The 14443-nt window shown below is 46.3% G+C and overlaps 1 protein-coding gene across 1 annotated transcript in view; it reads right to left on the bottom strand.

Annotated features, from left to right (window-relative positions):
• The window catches only part of LOC142584282 (uncharacterized), a 109493-nt gene that overhangs the window by 47232 nt on the left and 47818 nt on the right, over nucleotides 1–14443 (bottom strand). Inside the window, exon 3 of the mRNA XM_075694419.1 lies at nucleotides 5897–6003. Coding sequence (XP_075550534.1) covers nucleotides 5897–6003 — 107 coding nt within the window. The remainder of the gene's footprint in view (nucleotides 1–5896; nucleotides 6004–14443) is intronic.

The following is a 14443-nucleotide window of genomic DNA, read 5'->3' as shown; positions in this document are numbered from 1 at the left end:
GTCGTAAGGCGAATTTTAATTGCCAGTAATGCAGGTTAAAAATTTCCTTTATTATTGTGCAAAGAATGCACGCTTGAGCCACATTTGCTCCCCATTGGATGCACGTGGCGCATCTCGTTCTACCACGACGACTAAGAACCTGAGTATAACGCTCGTGTAATGCTATAATAAACAGAAACGAATGCAACTTTGCACGCACGTCCGACGTAAGGTGCACCATTTCCAAAGATATGAAGTTGATGCCTAGTTCAGCTGACCGAGAACAATAGGGATGCCTACTACTTGACTCGTATTACGTATCAAAATAGGGGTAAAGGCTGTATTCACTAATTTCTTCAAAGCTAATCTTAAACGCAGGGAACGCGAAGGGGGTTGCTCAATTAGCAACTGCTAATTTCTTTCACTATGCTGGTGTCATCAGCCTCCACCAATTGCGTGACAATCGATTCAGTGAGCAATTTAAGCGGAAAATTACACAATAATTAAATTATCTGGCATCAATTTTTTGCTAAGCAAAGGAATACGGCTATCACAGGCAGAATAGTGAAACACGATCAGTGTTAGCTGCAAGTTTAAATTCTGAAATCTTTTGAATTACTACTAATCCGTCTATTTTTGACTGGTTTACAAGCGACTCAAGCAAGTTACGCTTGCCTTTTGCATGCACGACATCGTAGAACGATTAAGCAAAATTATTCGCCTTTTATCGGTTCACCGATAATGAAATCTATGCAGAAATTAAAAGGTGAAGCTGTCAATAGAGTCAGCTCTGAACTTGATGACGTAACTAATTCGTTTACCCATGTCTCATGCAAACAAACGCTAACCAATGCAAATCTGTGTGGTTGTCACGGATTATTCTAAATTTATTCTGTATTTTTTCATTCATACATGACCTGCAGCACTGTTAGATAATTGCGGGAGGCAGTAAAAGAAAAAAAAATATTGCTGCGTCAAGACATGAACAGAATGGTTCTTGGAAAAAATATTTAAAAAGTTATGCAGATCCCGCGCACTGTGGTAATCGTTGTAAGCGAAGCTTTTTGTGTTCTTTCCTTTATGCGAAGATAACTAGCGGTGATGCTGACGGCGAATGCTTACTTCAAAGTTTAGTTCAACACGATAGTGTTGAGTTGACGTTACGCATTACCTTGCGGGCACCACTGCTATTTGCCTGCGTAGCAGACAGAACACACAGGGGGAGGTTTTCGCATGAGGCGTGGTTGTGCGCCATACTTTTCAGATTAAGCGCGTTCGTTTTGAGTAAGTGCATAATTTGCACTGAGGAGCGTTAGTAGTTCCTATAGCACGTGTCCTGTGCGGAAGTGTGTGATCATGGCTACAGCGCTATAAGTTTTCGAATAAACGTGCGTGAGAGTAGGTATCAGCAGACGCGTTTTTTAGGGTTCTTGTGAGTGCGTAGGTTACGCAAGTTTAATTTTTTTGTTCATTTAAGGTGTTTCATGTATAGAGAAAGGGAGATGTCCGCGTGAGATGCAAGTATGCGTTGTGAATAGTGACCACAAATTTGGCGCAATTTTGAGTATGTATCCGCAGAATTGACGCGGCTCCTAAGGGATACCCGTGGATGCGATGAGTAGACCACTGTGATAGAGTATGAACAGACTGTTCATGAAGTGAGGCCGCCTAAGGTGTTTTGAAGCGTTGGTTACTTTCAGACGGTTGCAGTAAACCGACGTATTGCCTTCCTTCCTTTGAATAACGAGATATGTAGTTTTATTATGTGCTGGAAATCATCCTCGCAGCTTTAAAACTGCTTGTGTATGGGTATAATGACTGTTTTCATTTAGTGTTTAGCTTCTGAGGGTTCTATTACAATAACAATATTACTCTGGCCTTGCTGGTATTCGAGGAGATACGGAAAGCTGTTTAAAAAGATGGTTTGATCAGCATGATGAAAATTATGAAAAAGTAAAACACAGGGTTGAGTTTAATATAGTAATAGAGTGGCGAATCAGTGGTCAAGAGCCTGCGCTGGCACAGAAGGCAGCGTTATATGTTTCGTTTGCTTGACGTACGTTCTCCAGAGCACGAGGTCCAAGAATTTGTCACACGAAACTCTTCGCTTGTGGACTTCAAGCATACTCGATGGTCTTCATGGTCCCCGAATGGAGTTCATCGGTCATTCCGAACTTCAAGGGCGATGAGGAGCTAGCTGTTAGATACGGACCATTAATTAGCATCGGTCAAGTTATCCGAGCGCAACCACTCGCCGTCGCATTCCAATGATGGTGCACCGGTGCGCTTCGACAATGCTACCGGACCCGTCAGACAGGCTGGCTATCCGGCCCTCATGTGTCGCGGGTGTAACTTTTCTTAGAAAAGCGGACAGTGCTCGAGGTAGTTGACATTAGTCCCGAGAAAAGCTGTTTAGTAGCACTGTAAAGTCGTTCAAGGATGACCAGGCAAGGCGGTAACACGGGACGGATGCAGCCGTCGAGGGATAGAACCCAGTAAGTTAGTTAGCCGAACATGACGCCACTAGCATGGGCCCTACGACTGGAGGAAAATGACGACACCTACGCGTGCTCCATGACTAGCTGGAAATAACGTGGCCTAGACGGACTGAACGGGTTATAAGCCAAACAACCACCGGAAAGGGAGAAACGTTTTTGCCACGGGCTGCAGCGTACAATTTTCCACTGGCCGTCGAATAACTTTTCCTGTAATTTTAGCTGTTTCTATTCCTTCAGATAATGTTATTAAACCTTAATTTTCCAAGTCTGCCTCATCGTCGGCCAACTACCGCACTCACAGGAAAGACGCAATAGTGTCAAAACCATAATCGTATTATGAGGCATACCGCAGTGCCGGTTTTCAGATTAATTTTGACACCTTGGTGTTCTTTAACGTGTCCCTGAAACTAAGCGCCCGTACGTACATTCTTTGATTTCGCCGCTGTCGAAATGCCTCTGCCACCGTCGGGATCAAACACGCTATCTCGAGCATTGCCGTAGCCGCAAAGCTACCGCGGAGGGATAGAAGTGTTGATTTCACGTGCGACTACTTCCATAGTGTCGACGAGAGCCTACGCCTAAGACTAGAGCCTAATGCGCTCTGCTTCAGCACACCCTGCGTAAGTTGTCCGCTTGACAAATTTGCATGCTGTTTATTTTTCAGAAATAGCAGAAAACTACAGTACCGTGCCTTGACCTTAAGTTTGTCTCGTTTGCCCGAAACCGCTGCCGTGTGGCGTTTCCTTGCCTTCTCACGGCACCTTTTCCTATCCCGACCCGTCCCCCTTGTCTGGTAACAGCGAGCGAAGAGTGGCAAGGCTGTTATTCACTTGTTTCGCGACTGCATCCGTTTTACCCTTTCTCTGCCTCCTCTCCCCACTCCTATCAGCTATTCTATCTTGCTTTTATCTGGTCTTACATGTTAATAGAAAGGTAAGCGCTGCAATTTCTGCAACGCTTTTGCGGAGGGTCACAGATAATAGCAGCTATCGAGAGGATAATGTGACGACACACAGGAAACTCCAGAAGGTACTGCGCACATTTGACGGAGTGCAAAAATTCAAACGAGTTTCTGGCATGACCTTCACTCTCTGCCGCGCTCCTGTCATTTATACTCACGCTCTGGAGCACCACCCCCCCCCCTCCCGGACGCGGTGTGCCAGACAGCAGAAGCAGCAGTAGTAGTGGGACACTCGAAGGAAGAGGCAACGAAAGCTTCGTTTGAACAGTTCCGGCAGAACTGATCTCATGGTGACACGTCTTAGTAATGCGATTATCATTGGAGCATTTAGCAACACACTATATTTGTGAGGTCAAGCTTGTTTAATATTCGTAGTTGTCAATGTGAGACTTCCGTTAGTTTGGTAATATGTGGCCTAATCCGGCATCCTCCTATATTGCTATGACATTCACTTTTGTTTATTTGCTGTATAATGTTTTGCAACACTGATCACAACTATGTGCTTGTTGAAATAGTTCCTTGTCCTCTCGCATTACTGATGCTATACTACGTATAAAGTGTAACAATCTTGCTTTTCTGTATATTTGATTGCTTGCCGCATACATTTTGTTCTCCCTTTTCTTGTTTCTACTTTGTTGCACTGTCTTTTCGTAACGTTCGACCCCCTGAGCAGTGTATGGGTAAGGGGCTTTGGCAGGCAGTTGAATATTCCCTTAGCCCAACATCTTAGACAATGTGTTGTCTAAATAAAGCGTTCAAACACTCAAACAAACTTGCGATAGTAACGTTTGAGCATGGCGGCATGAGGAGGGCTGTATGACGCGGTCGCACTAACGACTCTGGTAGGAGAGAAGGAATGACGTCGATGGAATGACAAAGGCGGTATTAAGAAAACGTGATGATTTCAATATTATAAACTTTCTTTATGAGGGCAATTGGATTACGGTGCGTGAATAACGACGGTATGACGACAACCCAATAACGAAGCCCGAATGACGACGATGGCATGACCGGCGATGACGATGTGACAGCGCATGCATGGTAGCGACTGTCTGAAGACAACGCCATGACAACGATGGCATGACAGCGAAGGCATTATCAAGATTGCATGACGACCGCGTAATTATGAAAAAATCAGGAAGACTAATTGATGTCGACTGAACGATGAACGCAGTATGACAACGACTGTAGGACGAGAACAGTCTGACGACGACTACAACGCGAAATGAAGAGAGTTGGTTGATGGTGGATAATGACGACAATAGAACGGCCGCGGGAGCATCACAACAACGGTATGATGACGAATGCATGACAACGACTCTATGACAAAGACGGCGATGGCATGAAAAGGTATGAGAACAATCGCATGGCAACTAATGCATGAGAAAATGGCACAACGGCATCTGTATCATGCAGCCTGTATGACAACGATAGCCTGGCGACGACGGCACGACGAGTGGCGGTTGACGGAACTGGAATGCCGTTGTTGCCACGACCACTACGGCATAACTACCGCGAGCGCCATGCCTAGTGACACAAGCTATTGGACAAATTGACGACGACGGCATCACAAGATGACAAACCTGCATTGTCGACGATTGAATGACCATGACGACATCACGACCATGATCATATACTGTGCGACCGGCGTTACTATGGCTGCATCGTTCTTGAACTTCTTGCTCATGATGCCGGCATGTGTCGGTCAAGCATCATGCGGCTCCCGCTGTGACCATCACGTGAACGATAAACTGGCTTCAACACCGCTGGACACCACTGGACATCACTCTATGTTGATCGATGAGGCGACAAGTGGCAGGGGATACGACATAGATCTGGGGACTTTCACAGCCGCCAGTTTTCGTCTATGCCCGTTACCGCATGAACGACCATGGGCCAGCGTTCTTTCAGTTCGCGTAAGTTGGTAAGAAAAGGTCCGTTGCAACAGGCCATATGGAATGTATGCATATTCTTACTATTTTCCAGACGTGCGTACAATAATGAGGATTATCCGCAGTCGTAAATTCTAGACATGAAATTCTTTGAGTACTTGTGACGTGCAGATTAACCTTAGGAATTTGTTAGGTTGAAGCGTCATAGTACCTGTAAATCGTATTTTTATGGGATTGGAATAGAAATGTCTACACCCATGAAACGACATTAATGCGGCATTGAAGCACTCCTGTGATTGCAACAAGAATAAACCCCCTGTATTCTCTCGAATATTGAATGCTACTGCTTGTATGGTAACACGAAAAAAATATATTGCAACGTTTTTAATTTATATGACGATTAGTATTCCAATGAACAGTATTACGATGGTTTGTACTGTTGTGGTTAGTATTTCTAAACTGTTATTTGGCTAATGGAGTATACAGCGTCTTCAAAGGCAGTATTATATCCCGGTGCGTTGTGCTGAGAAAGCTGTTAACAAGACAGAATTAATAGAATTACTCACCTTTATTTTTACGGACAATCAGTTTAGCCCCCTGGTTACCTTCAGTAGCTTCACCTTTCGTACCTGTAGCCGCGGCCAGCGTCGCGTACAAGCGCTCTTTATAGTACCTGAAATTGTTGTAGGGAACAAATTGTCTCACAAGAAAGGATTACGAATTTATCCAGCCATGTCATCGTCTAATAAGGTTTACAAAGCCATCTCAAGTCATTTTTTCTACACCTTGAACCGTTACGCAAAGTATGCAGAAAAAAATTAAGCAGCGTAGTGTGCGACTTTGCATAATGACAAACCCACTTCAATTGAAGCTGTTTATTTTGGGCAGTAACAAAAAGAGTTTCAGTTGCCTCTGGGTAAATCACATGTTTTAAAATGCCACCCGAACTTATGATAGCTTTTTTTAAAACCTTCGCCACATATGCCGCTTTCCAATACTTTTAGAGAATCTGTACGAAGGCAGTAATTCAACCACACACAAATAACAACTATACAGCCACCGTGTTTGCTTAGAGGTTATGTTGTTGGGCTGCTAAGCACCAGGTCGAGGAATCGAATCTTGGCCGTGGCGGCCGAATTGCAATGGGGGCGAGAACACCCGTGTACTTCAATTCAGGCGCACGTTAAAAACCCCAGGTCGTCGAAATTTCCGGAGTCCCCCACTACTGCGTGCCTGATAATCAGATCGTGGTTTTGGCACGTAAGAAACCATAATTTTTAATTACCAATTATGTTTCGCCAGAACCTTGGCTATAGTTCCCTCTCGATTCGTCTTTCCTCCCCCTACTCCTATATTCACTTCCTCCTCGGTTTTTCAGCGCAGCGGCACAATATCAGCGTTGTTTGTAGAAGATAACATTTATGAGGCACTTTATCGCTTATATACGTAAGTTACTGAAAAGCAGTGATTACTGCCCACACTTTAGAACTTTGCGTGCTGATTAATTGGATGAAGCTCCTTCATACAGGGAAAAGATAAACAAGGTACTCCTTGTTAACTTCACAGAAGACACCGGGAATACCAACTATAGAAATCATAGTTCGCATGAAATAAGGAAGGGAATGACGGGTAAATAATTGATTGCAACTTTCATGATTAGCCCATTAGCGTGAGAAATATGCCACCAAGGAACTTAGCATTACCCACCTTCTTACCAAATATAAACATGACAGTTACGCCGAGAGAATTAGAACTATATGTGTTAGGGGCCGTATAGCGCTTCCTAACATTTGAAATCATTCTTTCTTCTTAGAAAAACTGCATTTTATATTCACAACTCTTTAACTTCACACGGGACTTTCCACGGGTTGTCACCAAGTCTCGCTTAATGTGATCTCGGTGACATTTGTAATCCTGCCACAACAACAGGCTAACTAATAATAGTAATGCGTCTCTCGTTAGTCCCCCTTATAACGCTGAAATAATGAATACGTTATCCATTCTCAAGGTCCCACTTGACTCACAACAAATATTTCAGGGCCTGGAAGAATTCACAAAAAGGTCTTGCGGTAAGCTTTTGCAAGACGAGATTCCAGAAACTCCGGATGTTTGACATATTAAAACCAAACTCTGCCAACAAATGGCAAAAAACACTTACGAATGAAAAGCTTCGTTAATAGTGGCTCAGTCATTCCAAAGTCATCTCTGTGCCACTATTCTGTGTTGGAAACAACCGAGGCAATCTAACTTGACCTGAACCTTCGCCTATATTGCTTCCCCGTCGGAGCAAGGAAATAAAATGGCACGGATTGCTTCCGGACAATTCACCACGCTATTTCAAGTCGCGGTAGGCTGGACACCGCTGGAGAGGCTGCCATTTTCCGTCAATCGTAGCCAGCCTAGTGCCGCTCACTTTCCGCTGGCTACCAGCATGATATTGCAGTGGACCATGATATCGACGCGAAATGTGAATTATGTGGTCGACAATACGCTTATGTATGGCGAATCTGCGTGCTTTGGCATCTTTCTAGAAGAAAACCTGCTTACTCACTGATTCATGATGTACGTCCCACTGCTGAACTACGCTACTGCCGTGGTTCCCAATCTCAATCTACAAGGCATGCGAAAAAGAAGACAAAGTGATTCTCGTAGAGACCACTGTACCTTCGCGCTGCAGTATTTTCGGCTTTTGCCAGGGCAATGGACGCCGCTCCCATTACCAGGGCAATGGAAGTGGAGTCGGCATGCTGACGCGATGTGACGGCTTCGGCAGGTACCGGCCCGAGGAAGATAAATTGCCCTCCTAGTCAAGCTGACAGCGAGGACACTGTGTTGTACACCTGCTCAAGTGATGACGCCTGAGATGACGAAGGCTTCAAAAGAGTGGTACACCGCAAGGGCAAGAGAAGACAGATCAGTGGACGGTCTTAGTCAAGCAAATCTACAGTCATGCCACAGCGAAGGCGATCGGCGCACACAACTCTTTTTGTGCCGGACACACCTGCCGACAACCTCAACCGCCTTAATAGACAAGCGACTTCTGTTTCGCTAGAGGCTCTTGTCCAAGAAAAAATTAATGATATCAGAATTTTTACTCGAAGGAACGTCCTGGCTATTGATGTCCACAACCAAAGCGCATTCGATGCTTTGATAGCAGTAACTCGCCCGGGCAACATCAATGTCCACTACCTCATTCCACAGGACAACGAAACCACGGCTGGTGTCGTTTATAATATTGACACATCGATTAGCGACAGCGACCTGCCAATTTTAATCCAGCCTGCCACAGATGGTGTTGCCTTACTACAAGCTCGGCGCCTTGGTAAGTCGACCTGTGTAAGGCTCGTGTTTAGAGGTTACTGCCTACCATCACATGTAAAGGTTGGCCACTTTCGTCATGTGGTACGACCTTTCGTACCCAAACCACTTCAGTGCAGAGGGTGTCAAAGAATTTAACATGTGAGTGCTGTCTTCCGAAATACAGCGACATGCCTACGATGTTCCGAACAACACGAAACTGACACTCGCCGTGCAACAGAGCTCAAGTGCCCAAATTGTCAAGGCTCGCACGCCGCATCCTCAAAAGACTGTACACGCCTAAAGCAATAGCAGAAAATCTTGAGAAAAATGGCTACAGACGCAGCATCACACAGAGGTGCTTCTGCAGTGATAAGGCGACATCGCTCCCGGAAACGAAAGTCTACGAAATCCTCTTCCGGTTCAAGGTAAACGTCTTGTCCGGCAATGCCGCCTCTTGTTCCATCTGTCTCCAGTAAGAGCACGAATGCGAACGATAAAAGCGGCCCTGCTATTCCTCCTTCATCAAGCGAGGTGTGGCCATCACTGCCGTATACATGCCACGCGCCAGAGCCACAGCACATGATTCGCCACTTAACGTCCAATGTCACTTCAGTTGACCAAATGCGATACAAGGATTCTCAAGTGATTGCTATGCTCAAATCGCTCACGAGCGTTATGCGCCTAATACTGACAAACATGGACACTCCGGCTGCTCGTAGCGCACTGCAAGTGCTCGACGCGCTGACTCCAGTACTTGAAAGAATCGCATAGCACCGTGGCCCACCCCTCGATGCCCTTCCAGAAGGAAGTCAAGAAAGCATCTCTATTGCAGTGAAACGCCCGTGGTCACAAATGGAGAATTTCAAATTTTAGACACTGTATCTTCGAAAATCGATTCCCATCCTCGTAATTTGCGAACCGAACGTGCCGAATGGTATACGCATTCCTGCTTATGAGGCATTCATGTCTTCTACCTGCGACGATGTGAGCAACGTAATTGTATATATTAGATGTGATCTGACATACGCATTGCACCCAATCCCGCCTCACGACAACCAGTACGTTCGTTTAATTGTGAAAATGAATAAGCTTACGTTCACACTCGTCCCTGTTTACATTGCTCCTTCATGTGGCTACGACTCTAAACGACTGCACGACGTGCTTTCAGCGACACCCGGCCCCACGATTCTCACAGGAGATTTTAATGCTCACCATCCGCTGTGGGGTATATTGAAGATGGACGCCAGGGAAAGGCGACTAGCATCCTTCGCCGTACAGCACAACCTTTACTGCGTCAACGATGGTAGTCGAACATATTTACGCGGGCTTACATACAGCAGCTGCCTAGACTTGACCCTAGTTCGTCGGCATCTTGAATGAAACGTGCAATGGTTTCCAGACATCGAATCACATGGAAGCGACCACATTCCGACGTACCTGAAGATCAAGAGACTACCTAAATGCCCCTCCACGAAGCTCCAGAGAATTGACTGGTTGGCGTTTCGGTCGCACATGGAGGAAGTATGTCAGCAAGGGAACCATTCAAATCTGGAACTCGAAATTCAAAAAGCCATGCACGAGGCTACGCGTGCTTTTCAGCCTTTCCTGAAATACGAGGAATTTGAAGTCGAACTGCAGTGACTACAACCAATTCGCTGGCGGGCTGAAAGAAGATACAGGAAAACCAAATCCATCCATGATCTCAGAGAGGCAAGGCGGATGCAAAAGAAGATTCAACCCCGCATTGATGCGTTACAATCTCAAGGATGGAAACGTTTCTGTGAGTCGTTGGATCTGCGTCAGCGATTATCTCAGATATGGAGAACTGTGCGTTGACTTCGCGTATCACCGCAACAGCGTGTTCCTTTCAAATCCCTCGAATTTCACCAAGGTCGCAGCGAAATGGACATTGGTGAAGAATTTTGCTCAAAATTTGCCAGCTTGCAGCTCCAACGCACACTTACACCATGCACCACTCCTGTGCCACGGGATTCCCGCATGGATGTAATGTTTTCGGTGGAGGAGCTTGAAGCAGCACTGGGGACTTGCAGGCGCTTTTCGTCACCTGGGCCGGGTGGCGTTACCCATGCGGCGCTCGCCAATCTCGGGCAGAAAGCACTATTCATGATGCTAAACCACTACAGCGAGCCTTGGCGCCACGGTTTGGTTCCATCTGAATGGAAATGCAGCCGCTTGATTCCACTTTTAAAACCTGGCAAATCACCGTTAGATTTGTCATCGTACCGCCTCATCGCTCTGACCAGTTGCATGGCGAAAATAATGGAAAGAATGATTTTGACTCCCTTGGAATGGTACCTGGAAAATTGCAACGTGTACCCAGATTCTATGGCTGGCTTCCGGCGTGGGCGCTCATCCATAATGTCATCGATTTGGTCACGTTTGTTCAACATCAAAAACGCATGAAAGCACTCACTGCGGCATTATTCCTTGACATAAAAGGCGCCTATGATAATATAGCACATTATGCCATTATAGAGGCTTTGATTGAAGCCGGAATTGGTGGCCGCACTTTTTAGTGGCTGTGCAGTTATGTGACCGAGAGGCATTCCTTCGTGATGACCGAGGATGGCGCCGCGACTCAACACCAAATGTACCGTGGAGTACCGAAAGGTGGAGTGTTCAGCCCGATGCTATTTAACCTAGTGCTGGTTGGCCTAGTCAGATGCTTACTCGACACAGTTCAAGTATCAATCTATGCCTACATTTGCATTTGGGCGTCTTCTGTAACACGACTGCAGGTACGAGCACGGTACAAAAGGCAGCTACCTTAACATCACTGTACTTGCGAAAACAGAACTTAGAGCTGTCTTCAGAGAAATGCTGCTTTGTTACTTTCACTAGGAAGGCAATGAAGCGTTACTCTGTAAGTGTCAATGGACAAGCAGTTGCAAATGCACGGAAACACTGCTTTTTAGGGGTAATTATCGACCGCGACCTATCATGGAGCCCGCACGTTTCATACCTAAAGAAGAGGTTAATGACAATAATACATCTCCGATTTCTTAGCGTAAAGTCATGGGGCACATCAGTGCGGACAATGCTGCCAGCTTTATAACGCATTGTTCCTCGGTTTCGCAAGGTACAGTCTCCCTGTGCTTGCTAACACCCGCAAAACAAACCTGCGTGTACTCCAGGCGCTACAAGCTCAAGCCCTAAGGACGTGTCTCGGTCTTCCTAGCTGTGCGTCTACAGCGGCAACGATTGTCATATCTCGAGATCGCCCAATATCAACGTACTTGGTAACCGACGCTCACAGGGCGCATATTCGCCACGTTGCCCGACTACGTTCTCGCCATCTTGCCGCTCTACCCGCTAAAAGGCCACACGCAACTATCAGCCGTATAATTGTTCCCAATTGTACGTCATTGCCATCGAACTACATGCCTGCAGCAAGACCATCCTTACCTTTATGCTGCCTGCACAGACCTGAAATACGCCTCACCATCCCAGGAATCACGAAGAAGGCTAACATGCCGTCGTTTGCCCTGAAGCAGGCCACATTAGAACATTTACATGAGGTGCACAGTGGCCGCGTACAGGTTCACATCGATGGCTCATGGTTCACATCATCAGCGACAGCTGCTGAACTGGTAGCCTTGCGTGCGGCTCTTCCTTTCATTCAGGTGGAACCACCCCATGCATGGTCAGTCTTCTGTGATTCCAAGGCAGCCCTACAGAGTTTAGTCTCAGCACTGCTCGTCGCAGAGATCAGAGAAGTACACCATCGCATAGTTGACGAAGGACACGATATGATATATCAGTGGCTGCCTACTCACTGTGGTACACATGGCAATGACCGACCAGAGGCAGCTGCCCAATCTGCCCATGACGGCGTCAACTGCGTTGCCATTCCTCTTTCAAGAGCCAACGCAGCGACAAAACATGCCGCACTTGCACATGACCTGACAGTAGCTCAGTGGAATTCGTCCGATTTCACAAGTACACGCCTTCATATTCAAGACCCTAATTTACAACTCCGTATTCCGCCCGAGCTTTCACGATGCGACTGCACCCTTCTATTTAGTCTATTGCTTGGAGTAGCGTTTTCAAATGCGTACTCTTTTGTTATCGGAATGTCCAACAGCCCACTTTGTGATTTCTGCGGGTGCAATGAAACAATCGCACACCTTCTTTGTCAGTGCTCTCGTTTCAACCCGCAAGGAGCAGTCCTCTTAGCCACCCTAGACAAAGTGGACAAGCGCCCAATGACAGAAAACAAGATATTTGGAAACTGGTCTACGCGAACGGCTATGAAGGCGCTGCTGCGGTATTTAAAAGACTGTACTTTCTGGCAGATTGACTTCACTGTGGGACACAGGATTGTACGGTGACACTGCATAACACTAAGAACGCCGTTGCGGGCTGCGTAGTGCCCACAGAAACAGTTTGTGTGTACGCGCGCGTGTGTGCAGGGTTTTTTTGTTCTTCTTGCTTAATTTTTTAAAATCCTTCTCTCTCTCACCTATCGCATCCCTTTGCCCCTTCCCCAGTACAGGTTAGCCAACCGGAGATAATGTCTGGTTAACCTCCCTGTATTTCTTTTGCCTTTCTGTCTCTCTCTCTACAAGGTATGAGTGTAAACATCTCTTTGAAGGAAGCCCCGAGAACACTATTTACTTGCTGCCCTTCAGGCAGGCCGTTGCTGCCCGCTAGCCCAACCTAGCAAACGCGGCGCTGTTATTGCTGTACATTGCGAAGAGTCGCTACGAGATGTCATTTTCTCAACGAGGCCACGTCAGAAAAGCCCGTAATGTCTTGGATTAACTCTGAAATCCTGCAAATGTATATGATATGTTGCGTCAACATGGGCTTGTTAGATAGGCATAGCCTCATGCCTCGAGCGAAATGTGGACATGTGCAGTTCCATTTGTGCTTTTCGCTCAATTCGTTAGAAAGCCGCGGAGTATCATACGAGAAGCAAGCGTACCATTTACTTGTCTACACTTCATCGCCACGGGCTTTCTGTTTGCACTAACCCTTTCCACCTACGCCATATATAACAGCGAGAAATAAAGCAGAACGTTTTCTCTTGTCACCGAGGCAGCCCACCTTTTGTCGTCCCACACGAGGCCGGTATAAGGTGCGCGAAGCTGGATAAAACTGACCAGCTAAAATGACAGGTTCCTGAGCTAACCGAACGGGATGATCGATGTCACGGAACCCTTTATGTAGCCTGAGCCGCTGCGTTTGACAGCTGATGTAGTAAAGAGCTGGAACTTCGACTTTTTTTATGTAGGTTTCGCATGCAGCTACAAGCCGAGATTGGATTCGGCTAAGACAGTATTATTGCGCAGCGAAGCGGAAGCGGTAGCTTTGGACGTGCCCCAAGGCTTCTTTGTTCACTCTCTTATTCACTGGGCAACAAACCAAAACGACGCCACTGTGGCTGCCATATTCGAAGAACATTATGTGGAGCAACAAAATGAAATCGACGAAAGATGTGTCTTCCTTTTCTATTTTCAGAGTAAGGCGGAATCTTTAAAGTAGTTTGTACGTGCGTTGAAAATACAAGCACAGTACTGCAATTTCGAGGCCATGGCAGACGATCTGATGCGCGACCAATTTGTGTTTGGAATCAATTTGCCAAAGGTTCGAGTGAAGATGCTCACGGACAAGAACTTGACCTCGAGAAAAGGTGTAAACTTATGCAAAGCGGCAGAAACACCAGCTCCTCAAAAAGAATTCCAGCCTAAGGCTAACGAAAAGCTTTATATGGAAGCTCTCACGGCTACCAGAAGCGCTCCGACAAGGTCCAGGGGCGCCTAAACGCTGTAGAATAAAGGGGCCTTGCT

This window comes from Dermacentor variabilis, chromosome 6, assembly GCF_050947875.1.
Source record: "Dermacentor variabilis isolate Ectoservices chromosome 6, ASM5094787v1, whole genome shotgun sequence".
Lineage (NCBI taxonomy): Eukaryota > Metazoa > Arthropoda > Arachnida > Ixodida > Ixodidae > Dermacentor > Dermacentor variabilis.
This window is presented reverse-complemented; position numbering and strand designations above follow the sequence as displayed.